Genomic DNA, 12,550 nt, shown 5'->3' on the forward strand with positions numbered 1-12,550 from the left:
GTTATTCTTGTTGCACTGTGCACATATCTACATCGATCAGTCTTCGGAACATCTTATTTGATATTCTGTAAACCGCCAGCCAGCTTGTCATTGACCTGTCTTCATTTCTAGTACATACTGGTCAGGATTAAAAAGCACGTCCATGAAAGGTGACCATAGAGGAAGCTACTAGATCAACTAGTTGAAGTATAAAAGAAACTGAACTATGAAAAATAAGCTGCCACACTGTGAAAGGGGGGCCTGAAGGTAGATGCCATCCTTTTATTTTAGCAGGTGACACAGCAGTTTAGTGATTCAAGAAATCATTTCCCAATGTGTCACAATGTGCTGTCACTCGAATAAATAACCGAAGGCTTCCATCGTTTTCTTTAGATCAACTTACATGTAAGTCATTTCCTAATTCATTTGTCATATTCACTGAGTAATAAGAGATGTAAAGTTTTTATGCTTAAAACTGTACAATATTTTGTTACAATGACATAAGTTAATCAAGGTATAGACATAGGCACCTTACAGATAACGTTTAGACTGCAAACAGGACTGCTACTCCTGCAAGGTGACAAATACTGCTTAGATTGGTGTCTTAGTGATGCTCCATATCGAGGAGGTAAGGGTCAGATCGTGACAACGTGGAGGAGGAAAGTCGTCGCTATTAACCCCATTCCCAAGACGAAGATTAAGAGACTGGGCTATAAAATCTGATTAATGCTATTTTCATTATCGCAAAACGGCCAACTTATAAGAAAAGATGAAGTGTAAAACAAATCAGTTGTTTTTTATTCAAGGTCAGGTCAAGATGGGATTTTTTTGCAATAAAAAACGATAAAAATGAAATAAAAGAAACAAACAAACAGACAAACGGGCAAGTAAAGATATAAATAATAGACAAAACATAGATAAGGCAAATGATTAAAAACGGTGAAAATGGTTTTTGCACTGAATTACATCTACGTTTACAAACAACTGTGTACAAATTTCTACCAGATAGGCTTTCCTTTGATCAAAACCCGTCAATCTTAGTAGGCGGAAGAGATGATGAGGTCGTTGTCATGTTCGAGAGAGCCTCCTGTGATACAGGGATCGGTTCCCATTGATTTGTTCTGGTAATCCCTGTCCTCGATTTGTCCCATTTCACGCTAACCCTAACCTGTAGGGATCTAATGGAGGTCGGACTATCTGATACACGGATCCTCACACCTTACTTGTGAATGCAGTCATTTTGCGACGTCACTGGACTTGGTCGCTCCTAAAATTCCACAGTTTCTTCGTGATTAGTGACTTAACGAAAAGATGGCTGATATTAAGATGATATTTATAAGATAGCGAGTGTACCTGTGGCCTCACTTGCCACGGACGAGGCACAGATCTAACACTATGCACCGGGTATTGGCTTTATTGGCAACCTTCCTTTTTACCACAGAGGCGTTCCTGGGCGGTATGAACAAAATCTTCAATTCGCTTTTTATTTCATTGCGCGTGATTAAAGTTGAGCAGTTTCAGCTAATGATTTATAGAGCTGAAATATCTATATATTTTATTGAGATTATTTTATGCTTAAAAGACCCAGAGTTTAAGTGTCGGTAAGCTGCATTCAAGAAGTGAACCTAGAGACACCCACAACAAAGAGTTATTTTCTTGTTAAACTTTTGATTATCTAAAAAAATCAACTTACAAGTGATGCATTTTCTACAGATGGATAAATTTGTTTAAAAATTAGATTGAGCCACACTCCGTGAAGGATAGCACAAATTTATATCAGTAATGAATTGAATCGTGTTTGACCTTGCCTTGCAGGTGGTCCAGCGTGGAATGACCTTCGAGGTAATGTTTTCCAAGTTTTTATTATCACAGCACTGAACAGTAACTAAATGTATTACGCATTCTAAACAAATTCTTTTTTCGTTGCAATTTCACCGTCTCCATTTAAATGTACATGTACATATTGGTGTAATAGGTATTGTACTGTGCGAATATTTTTATCGATACTGCTTACTTAGCTTCTAGAATAAATATTGCAAACCACAAGCTTGTCTCTATTTTCCCCTGTATTTGTCATTTATGTACACACTGACCAGAAAAGTAATAAATGTATTTGTAATTTTCCCAGTGACGTTCGGCAACCCTCTCACGTCTTTTAATGCGGTGCCGAGGACCGTAAAAGACGCAGTGGCTGACGATTTCAAGTTGATTTCGGCGTGTGGCGGTAACAGCACTTGCTTTCCATGAGGAATATTTTAAAAATGACTGAAAATTGTCCGATTTTAAAATTGCTTGGTAACGTGCAAATGAATTAAGAAAAAAAATAGAAAAATTTTACAAATAAAGTAATTTGAAAAAAAGTTACAAATCGAAATACCAATTCCTGGAAACATTTTCATTCTGACATCCAACTAACTTTAAAAAATTACCTCTTATCTCTTTTATTATTATTTTATTAAGCTTCCAAAAACATAATTGGCAATCGGTACATGAAGGACGGGGACGAGGCTGTTATACTCATCTTTGATAAGAATGGTTACATCGCTGGGATAGAAGCTGGGGTAAAGTTTTTTATGCTAATGCCTTTTTTAAAGATAGTATTAGGTCATGCCATTGACAATGTGTACTAGGTCTAAGAGGTTGATTCATTCAAAGGGAGGGTGTATGTTGAGTAAGCTAGCAATAACATGGTATACGTATACAATGCCGATATATTTGAAGATGGAATTATAGATATTAATAGCATATGCCGTCCTATACTGCTGCAGCGTAAGAATTCAAGAAACTTTTACTGGTACAGAGTATGTTGATGAAGGTCATCTTAAAAATAAAGGCCAATATGTGATTTTTTTCTTACATCTTATCCATAACCTCATGTTTTGCGTCTGTTGAAGAAAGAAAGCACAAAAATAAAAAAACAACCACCATCTAATTAAATGTCTAGAGGCACGGTTATCAGTTGATTGTGAAATGTAATAAAATCCCCAGGACATTACATCGTAAGGTTTATCATTGCATATCGACCATAATTGCAACCCAAGTTGGCTTTCAACTTGTTTTTTTTAATCTTTTTAAGATTCCCAGCCTTAACAGCAATCCCTATCCGTACCAAGAGATCATGAAGTACTTCAGAGAAGAGAGTGGAGGTTACAAAATAACGGCCTACTTCGTCAACCCTGGTAAGTAGCTGATTCTGTCATGCCATGTCATGATTCTCCAACAGAATGGCGGATTTATATACTGATGTTCACCTGAACAAGGGTCGACACTCGGTCTGTTCCTCCCCCCCCCCCCTCCTCCCCTCCGGCCTATATCTAATCTGCTTTCCGACGTGAAATGCACTGGGGTATAGATTTTATCACTATCTAAGATTATCTAAGATTATCTCAGATTATCGGCATTTCTCCATCTGTTTAGGTTCCACGATCAAAATTTGCATCTTCATGAGTGCAGGCGTACCGATGCAAAGACTTTTTATTGGGAAGTTAGAAGAAAAGCGTTGCCGAAAATGTCACGTCCAGGCGCGGGGATACATTTAGAACAATTTCACTGATTTTTTAAAACTAGGCATCAGAAAAAAAAAGTGTACCTTAAAAGGACATGTCATTATTAGGTATAAGATCCTGACGTTACGATCAATGTACCTATTAAGTCGATTCTTTGAATAAAAATGTATTGATATTTCTACCTGCAGCCACTATCTGTTCCACCGGCCGCACAGAAGCAGAATTTAACCAGCAAGGGACCGGTACGGGGCTCTACATTCAGACAGGCCCGAACCCTGCCTCTGATTACATCACCATTCCATTGAAGGAGAGCGAGGTCCAGGGTACGAAGTGGACTTTGGGGAAATGCTTCTACGGCATGGGTGAGTCCGGAGACCTGATGTTTGACAGTGGCCATCCCGCGCTCAGTTTCTGTGCGCTTAGTTGGTTTAGATATGTTGTTGATTGAGCAGAGAGAGTCATGATCTAAATTTATTAAAATTAACCTATATATATATATATATATATATATATAATATGGTATCAAGCAGGAGGTTAGGCAAATAAAAAATTGATCCACAGTTCTTACACCCCTCTTATCCGAACCTAACCCCGTCAGAGAATACAGCACACAAACTTTGTTCTTTTACGCAGGCGTGCACTACTGGTACAACCTGAGCGAAGACATGAGCTGTAACGACTTTGCACCAATCTTCCTCTTGTACAACAAAGGTAAACTGAACGCGTTTGGCTGGGCGTTCCAGGGCAATTACCCATCCACAAGATATGAGCATCCGTCTCAAAACACCTTTGGGGTAAGAGGGACATTTTTTGTTTTACGATTTAATGTATAGTCTTATTTCGACTTAAACCAAAAAAAAAGTTGGTATATAAATAAATAAATAAATAAATAAATAAATAAATAAATAAATAAATAAATAAATAATAGAATGAAGATACAGTTCACGATAAGTGTCCTGTAACTGATGGAATATTTGTGACCACAAGATGGTGGTGCAAGTATTAATCAACATTTCAGGCGTAGGTAGATAAATTGACGATACATGTACCATTTGATTAAATACATGTCCACCGTCATCTTTTTGAAAAGAAATGATTTGATTGTTTTTACTAATTAACGCTACTCGCATGTATTCTTTCGGTGTACTTTTGTTTCAGCTTTTCATGAAAGCCGTCCCTAAATGTCTGAAGACTGTTGGTACGATTTCTACCCTTCACATCTATTTGACCAGAACACCCGCTCTTAACTTCTGTTAGAAGACACTCCATACTATCAAGAGAGCAATGAAAATGAATGTGTCTGTGATTGTTGAAAATTGAGAATAAAATATGATTTTAAGACACGAATATTCAGTGAGAGGTTGCTTAGTTCCACAGTACTAATTGAATTGCTGTATATACAGAGAAATCAAAACGCGCCATCTGTGGCATCGAGTATGAAGGTTTTTCCCCCTTATAGATCTTTAGTATAACTCAGTTTATTATACAGTTAAGAGGTATTATTCAGCAGTCAAGTATATTTGCTTCAGATGTTATGTCTGTTCTAATATGCACCCCCGTATTTCTAAGGGTGAACATATTTTGATATGCAGTTGTGTTCAGTGCAAATTGGAACAAATGATATTATACGATAAGAAAATGTTTATTCTCATTTATGCAAACAGTATAAGCGCAGAGTTCATTATGTTGAGTAGATTGAGTATATTTTATTTTATATCTATTGTTGAGTGTATTCTATACAGTTGAATAATATATAAGAATTATATTTTTGAACAAATAACAAATATCTATAATATTTGAGTGAGTCAAATGTAGAAACATATAGTCCATCTTGGCTATGACACTCAAGGAATGACATCTCTGTTCAATTCCTTGTACCACTGCATCCACAGATAAGGGGAAGTCAGCTGCAAATTAGCAGAACTGAAAAATGAATAAATAAATGAATATTAATTATTAAAATAATAATAAGAAAAATAAATAGACTGCAAAATAAGTAAATGCAAGGGTCGTATTATTCACGCAGGTTTATAAACACGTGCACCCAACGAACGCCGTTTACACCCCCACCTCTTGCTATAGAATCATAATTAATCTGAATTGATGCAATATAATGTAACAACTTTTTACCTGACGATTTCTTGCAGTTCTTTAGCGAACTTGCCATCCTGAAAATGTTAAAAATTGCAATTACAAATTTAAAAAGTAACAATGTTTAGTGAGGACTAATTAAAACACTACACAAATTAAAACACTACTCTTGAATCCAACATTAACCTCCTGTTTCTCTTTCTCGAATATGAAACCCATTTAAGAATCATGGTCGTCGCATGAAAATTTAATATTTCATAATGAAAAATTCGACATAAAAAGACATAATCACTTGACACTGCTCGCTCTTTTCTTCTCTTTCTAATCCATTAATTGTGCTTCATGCTCCAAATAAATAAATAAATAAATAAATAAATAAATAAATAATAAAATTATCATACCATTTCGGCCCTTGCTTTATTCAGACGATCCTCAATGATCCCGATCAGCTCAACGCCAGATATGTCCAAGGACACCACCAGTGCAAAGAAGTCTTTGGCATTCTTTGCCGCCTCTGCAGCTTCAAACTTATCTATGTCGGAAAAGCATCCAGATTTCCTGGGCACGCTGAAGATTAAAGGTGGTAAGGTAAAAAGATGCTGGCTTCAGAAACGAAAACCAAATGGTCACATTTAGGAAATGTGTATGACCTACAACGATCATTCCTTGATTTATATATTATCATTGCCAATGAAATTATGTCACTGTTATGTTTTTGCTTGTGTTGCTCTAAAGTTATGGACGCATTTTGATAAAATGAACTAGCTTGGACTTCATTAGATTTTAGTCCTGATTAATAAATAAATAAATAAAAATGTGGATTGAGTTATCATTCACTGTAAAAACAGTGTTTAGCTCCGAGACACATTTCTAAGCGCCTGTTTTGTCTCATTTTTTCCACGCGTTTAGCACCTAAGCACGTTTAGCCTATTAACATGTTACACGCTTTGACGTGCTTCACGCCTAATAAATGTAGGGTGTATTTGTTTAACTTTAAGGTTGTAACCTTTTCAACTGTTTCAGTCACTACACACACACACGCGCGCGCGCGCACGAAGTCACGGTCACCTTTAACTGCTATAGATATCTCTATCTATAACAGGGTACCGTGAACTGTCAACTTAGTTGATTCACGCCATCATCTTTACAGCGGGACTTATTCATCCTTGTGTTAGCTGACCTTGCGAGGAAGTTAATTGGAATATACTTCTGAAAAACAAGTTAGGAAAATTCACTAGTTTACTAAAGACACGAAGCAACTAACACTTTTACTTTAAAACATTTTTTTCATATTTTGATAAAATGCGTTAAGGTATTGATGTTCATTTATTTTTTCCGGAAGTAATGAACAATAGAACATCAGGATGATGGTGGGGTATTCATTATAATGGTTTATTTAAGCTTTCATCACATGCTGGTTATTTTGGTAACGATAGTCCGAATATTTTTCAAATCGCACCGCTCTAGTCGCCGACTAACCCAAGCCCATTTTGGAATTAACCGCTAACTGTAGTTCATACAGCATAAGACGTGTTTTGGTGATTAATAAAAAAGTTTTCAAAACATTAAATAATGTTTTTCCAGAATGTTATAAAACGCTTATAAAACTGCAAGTGCATCATTTTGCATGGAGTTAAAAACACCCATAACGTTACCATGACGTTATTCTATACCATCACCATCATGTAACCAGCTGATAACGTCGTGAAAACGTTATTTGTTATTTGGATTATTACTTAATAGGCCTATTTTAAATAATCACACGTTACTGCAAGGAAGGACACAACGCGTTCGAGCAGGCTGCTTCTCGCCTCCAACAGCCCCATATGTTTACAAGGGGAAGTGTTAAGCAAAATTGTTGAGTCTTGTAATAAACTTGTTATGGGATCGTATATATGGGATTGTGAAGCATTTTTTTCTGTGATGAGCTTGAAAAGCTAATCATGTTGTTTAGCAGCTCCACGCGTTAAGGAATTCCACACCTATATCAGCTCCATATGTTTAGCAGTCTCACGCGCTTAGCAGGGGAAGTGCTTAGCCAATGTGCTTAGCTTGTGATAGACTTGTTATAGAATCATATGCCGGTGAAGCTAAACACATAGCTAGCTTTTTCTTCTGTGAAACGTTTGAAAAGCTATACGCGTTTAGCATTTACACAGATTTCTAAATGCGTATAGGTGCCTAACGTGTGTTGTATGTATTTAAATGCTAAACACTGTTTTTACAGTGTTGAGTTGAGGTCAGCACACCCTAGCCGAGTGCATTTCTAGTTTTATTAAAATGTTTTAGAGGCAGTCTATGAAGAATTATCAGAAAAGAGCTATGAAAGATGCAGTCAGATAAAGATTCAAATGATTAAAAAACGCGTGAAAAACTTACCAAACTTCGTCAACAAGCTAGAACAAAGAAATAAACCAACCAATTACATCACACTTGCATAGATTATTTTAAAAAGAAGCTGTAAATTAACTTCAGAACAGAAAAAAAATTGTACTTCACGTAAATAATACGATTTCCTGAGCAGGGTAAGAAATAACGCAACTTGCTCGTTGAATATAAAGCCAATATAGAAATAATTTGAATGCGTATTCCACAGAAATTCCCAACATGCGTTATCAAATCTTATTGAATATTTTCATCACATGTTCATTACCAACGTATATTATCACTCTCGCAACGAGCGCAATAATAATTACATGTAGCCAATAGACCGACTATTCGTGGAGAGCTGATTTGAATTCGTTTTTTAAAAACATGCAGCCTCCCAATGTATCTTGTTCTATTTACCTTGGCATTTGAGTATCCTGTCCTTTGCCTAACAAATGAGCCGAAGCACTGAATCGCGAGGAACAAGAAATTGGTGAAAATAATCATCTTAGTAACTCAATCAAACTTCTCTCCGTCGAATACTATATAGTATAGTCAGTAACTATGCTAAATTGTCGATGTCGTCACATGATTGTGATGTCATAGTTGGAAAGAGAAAAGCGTAGCGTCATAACGTCAGATTGCGTCAGATACACATGTAACTAGTAATTTCCGAAATTTTTTAAAAAATTATTTTATTATTTCTCCAACATACATGTAGGCTTAAGGTTACTGAGTTCTTTTTTTAAATTTTCTTTTATTTTTCTCCAACATAGAAGTTAAGATCGTATATGTATCTATAGATCTAGGACCTCTACAGCAACACTTTCAAATTGTTCATCAATGTTGTTTATATTATGTTTCCAAGTCAAGGCAAAGACCATTTCAGTGAAAAGCTTTGGAAATAGGAAATGAGAGAATAACACTAATAAGCAAAAAAAAAAAAAAAAAAAAAAAAAAAAAAAAAAATATATATATATATATATATATATATATATATATATATATATATATATATATATATATATATATATATATATTTCTTGGATTCTATTATATAATATGATATGCAAATGCGTTAGAGTCTATTCTGTAAAAGAAGAATTTAACCAGCAAGGGACCAGTACAGGGCTCTACATTTAGACGCGTTGGGCTGGGCGTTCCAGGGGAATTACCCATCAACAAGATAGGAGCATCCATCTCAAAACACTTTTGGGGTAATGTCTACATATTTTGCTTTAGAATTGTTAATTGTACTTACCAGTTCTGCTTGTACGTAATATAGCTACAGTTGCTCTTAGGCTGACGCTGCTCGTGTGCTGCTGCAGAAGGCTTCTTTCTGTCTGTTCTGTTTACCAGATGGCCTTTCCGATGGCCAGTGGTAAGTCACGTGACTATTCCCGCGGGATAAGAGGGCCTGGTTGATTAGCCCTTTATGACAATAATGCGGCCAGCTCAAGATTCCTATTCCTCCCAATAAATTTATTATACAAGCATAATAATATTTTGTTGATTTGATGTTTTCTACCTGTAATTCACCACTAGCCAAATTACTCAAAGCCAGTATATAGTTAAGTAATTGACGATATTATGCTAATCCACAGACCTTCGCTGTAATCTTTTAAGCACAGTTTGACAGCTTCCATCGTCACTATTAACATGTTTTCTCTCATTTCACTTTTGTTTACGCTTTGGAAACTGCCCCTAAATGTCTGAAGACTGTTGTGTTGGTACTATTTCTACCCATCACATCTATTTGACCAGAACTCCCCGTCCCTCTCTCAACTTTTGTTAGAAAACATTCTCCTCTAAAAAATTGAAGATAAATGTGTCTGTGATTGTTGAGAAGTGAAAATAAAATATTAATTCAAGACACGGTTATTAAATAATATATTTCTTAGCCTTTTGCTGCTATACAGAGAAATAAAAATGTGCGGTCTTTGACATCGAAAATGAAGGCTTTTCTCTTATCGATCTTTAGTATCACTCTGTTTGTTATACAACTTATGGGTATATACGTACTGTATTTACTTCAGATATTATGTCTGTACTATCATACAGGCCTGTATTTCTTAGGGTGGGCATATTTATATATGCATTTGTGTTCATAACAGATAAGAACAAATGATTTACAATAAGAAAATATTTATTCCCAATTATGCAATCGGTATTATTGCTGAGTTCATGTCTGTTTTCGACGGTTGAATTTTAAAAAATTTTTATGTGCTTTATACAAACAACAAATATCTATATAATATATGTGAGTCAGTTAAATGCAGAAGCACATAGTCCAACTTGGCTATGACACTCAAGGAAAGACGTCTCTGTTCAATTCCTTGTACCACTGCATCCACAGATAAGGGGAAGTCAGCTGCAAATTAGCAGAACTGAAAAATGAATAAATAAATGACTTTTCAATAATAATAATAATTAATAATAATAATATCTATTAGACGGTAAAATAAGTAAATGCTAGGGTCGTATTATTTATGCGGGTTTGTAAACAAGTGCACCTAATAAACACCGTTTACACCCCCACCCCCCATCCTGGCTATAAAATCATGATTAACAAAATCTGAATTGATGCAAAATAATAAAACAGTGAGTTTTTTTTACCTGACAATTTCTTGCAGTTCTTTAGCAAACTTGCCATCCTGAAAATGTAAAAAATGGAAATTACAAAAAGTAATAATGTTTACTGAGCACTGATTAAAACACTTCACTTAAATTCAACATTAACCCACTGTTAATCTTACACGAATGGTCATGGCATTAAAATTTGGTGTTTCATAATGAAAATTCCGACATTAAAAGGCATCATGGCTTGACATTGCTCGCTCTTTTCTTCTCTTTTTAATCCATTAACTGTGCTTCATGCTCCAAATAAATAAATAAATAAATAAATATAATGCAAAGTCATCTTACCATTTGGGCCCTTGCCTTATTCAGACGATCCTCAATGATCCCAAGCAACTCAACGCCAGAAATGTCCAAGGACACTACCAATGCAAAGAAGTCTTTGGCATTCTTTGCCGCCTCTGCAGCTTCAAACTTATCTATGTCGGAAAAGCAACCAAATTTCCTGGGCATGCTGAAGATTAAAGATGGTAAAGTAAAAAGATATTGTTTTCAGAGAACGAAAACCAAATGGTCACAAGTAGCAATTGTGTATGACCTACAACGATCATTCCTTGATTTATTATCATCGCCAAGAAAGTTATGTTACTGTAATTATGTTTTTGCCTTTGTTGGTTTGTCAACCTAACGTTACGGGCGTATTTTGATAAAATGGGCCAACTAAAATCTATTACAATTTAGTGCTGATTGATTGATTAATTAATACATGCTAATGTGGATTGAGCTACCTTGGCGGAGGTCTGCACACCCTGGCCGAGTGCGTTTCCAGTTTTATTAAAAAATATTTAGAGGCAGTGTATGAAGAATTATCAGAACAGAGCTATGAAAGATGCCGTCAGATAAGAATTCAAATGATTAAAAACGTGTGAAAAACTTACCAAACTTCGTCAACAAGCTGGAAAAAAGAATAAACCAACCAAGTATATCACAAATGAATAAATATAAATAATTTTAAAAAGAAGTTGTAAATTAACTTCAGAACAGAAAAGTAAATTGTATTTAAGGTAAATTATACGATTTCCTGGACAGGGTAAGAAATAACACAACTCGCGCGTTGAATATACAGCCAATATAGAAATAATTCGAGGGCGTATTCCACGGAAATTCCCAACACGCGTTATCAAATAATAATTGAATATTTTCATCACATACATGTACTCATTACCAACGTATATCATCACTCTCTCAACGAGCGCAACAATAGTTAGCCAATAGACATAAAGGCTTACAATGCATCTTGTTGAAGGGGCCTATTTACCTTGGCATTTGAATAACCTGCCCTCTGCTTCACAAATGAGCCGAAGCACTGAATCGCGAGAAACAAGAAATTGGTGAAAATAATCATCTTAGTAACTTAATCACACTTCTCTTCGTCAAATACTATATAGTACAGTCAGTAACTATGCTTACTTGTCAATGACCTCACACTATTGTGATGTCATAGTTGGAAAAGAGAAGTGTCATGACGTCAGGTTACGTCAGATAGCTCGTACTTGTAATTCCCGAATTTGAAAAAAAAAATTAATTTTATTATTTCTCCAACATAGGGCTAAGAGTTCTTTTTTTTTTTTTTATTTTACTAGTATTTAATTTTCTTTTACTCTTTCTCCGACATAAAGTTTTAACATCGAATAATATATCTAAAGATCTGCACCTCTATAGATTTTTTTCACATTGTTTAACAGTGTTGTTTAAATTATGTTTCCAAGCCAAATCAAAGGCCATTTTTAGTGAAAGGCCGTCGAAATAGGAAATGATCTTGGATATAACAGTAAACATTTATTCTGCTGTTTCTTAGACCTACAATGATATGCAAATTATGCGTGAGGGTCTATTTGGCTTATTATGTAAAAAAAAAAAAAGCCTCCTGAAATCTTGAAACCCTTTGCTCAAGTTGTTGCACGCTGATTTTTTCGTGTGCCTTCGTCCGCCGCAGCGTGCGTCGCCAAAACGAACAACCGGAAATTTCG

At 35.5% G+C, this 12,550-nt stretch overlaps 2 protein-coding genes across 3 annotated transcripts; one reads left to right on the forward strand and one right to left on the reverse strand.

The window, feature by feature from the left end:
- Positions 1 to 1,261: 1,261 nt before the first annotated feature.
- On the forward strand, positions 1,262 to 4,832 carry LOC106181582 (uncharacterized). The gene is made up of 8 exons (XM_087002387.1): positions 1,262 to 1,435; positions 1,795 to 1,821; positions 2,108 to 2,203; positions 2,440 to 2,540; positions 3,056 to 3,158; positions 3,674 to 3,847; positions 4,119 to 4,279; positions 4,644 to 4,832. Exons 1-8 carry the CDS (start codon positions 1,375 to 1,377, stop codon positions 4,740 to 4,742), a joined length of 822 nt encoding a protein of 273 aa, XP_086858513.1. The 5' UTR covers positions 1,262 to 1,374; the 3' UTR covers positions 4,743 to 4,832.
- Positions 4,833 to 5,114: 282 nt separating this feature from the next.
- On the reverse strand, positions 5,115 to 11,995 carry LOC147764002 (uncharacterized). 2 transcript variants are annotated; one of them, XR_015332172.1, is made up of 7 exons: positions 11,839 to 11,995; positions 11,459 to 11,475; positions 10,869 to 11,034; positions 10,560 to 10,597; positions 9,205 to 10,330; positions 7,956 to 7,972; positions 5,991 to 6,143 (listed from the first exon to the last, which is right to left on the reverse strand). XR_015332172.1 is itself a non-coding variant. In XM_087002388.1 (5 exons), the coding sequence occupies exons 1-5, from the start codon at positions 8,448 to 8,450 to the stop codon at positions 5,330 to 5,332; spliced, it is 387 nt and encodes a 128-aa protein (XP_086858514.1). In that variant the 5' UTR covers positions 8,451 to 8,692; the 3' UTR covers positions 5,115 to 5,329. The 2 variants fall into 2 exon arrangements, 1 of the variants encoding a protein (XP_086858514.1); XM_087002388.1 differs by lacking the exons at positions 9,205 to 10,330; positions 10,560 to 10,597; positions 10,869 to 11,034; positions 11,459 to 11,475; positions 11,839 to 11,995 and adding exons at positions 5,115 to 5,408; positions 5,616 to 5,653; positions 8,364 to 8,692 and having other exon boundaries at positions 5,978 to 6,143.
- Between the last annotated feature and the right edge of the window lie 555 nt (positions 11,996 to 12,550).

This window comes from Lingula anatina, chromosome 1, assembly GCF_051362555.1.
Source record: "Lingula anatina isolate TDL-2025a chromosome 1, LinAna3.0, whole genome shotgun sequence".
NCBI lineage: Eukaryota > Metazoa > Brachiopoda > Lingulata > Lingulida > Lingulidae > Lingula > Lingula anatina.

Bases quoted from the DNA above. Each gene is read 5' to 3' on its own strand.
- LOC106181582 (XM_087002387.1), top strand. From the start codon at position 1,375: ATGCACCGGGTATTGGCTTTATTGGCAACCTTCCTTTTTACCACAGAG. The intron at 3,159-3,673 runs GTAAGTAGCTGA...TTCTACCTGCAG, and splicing joins GGCCTACTTCGTCAACCCTG to CCACTATCTGTTCCACCGGC. The intron at 3,848-4,118 runs GTGAGTCCGGAG...TCTTTTACGCAG, and splicing joins GAAATGCTTCTACGGCATGG to GCGTGCACTACTGGTACAAC.
- LOC147764002 (XM_087002388.1), bottom strand. From the start codon at position 8,450: ATGATTATTTTCACCAATTTCTTGTTCCTCGCGATTCAGTGCTTCGGC. The intron at 5,654-5,977 runs GTATGATAATTT...TAACATTTTCAG, and splicing joins ATAAAGCAAGGGCCGAAATG to GATGGCAAGTTCGCTAAAGA. The intron at 5,409-5,615 runs GTAAAAAGTTGT...TTCATTTTTCAG, and splicing joins GAACTGCAAGAAATCGTCAG to TTCTGCTAATTTGCAGCTGA.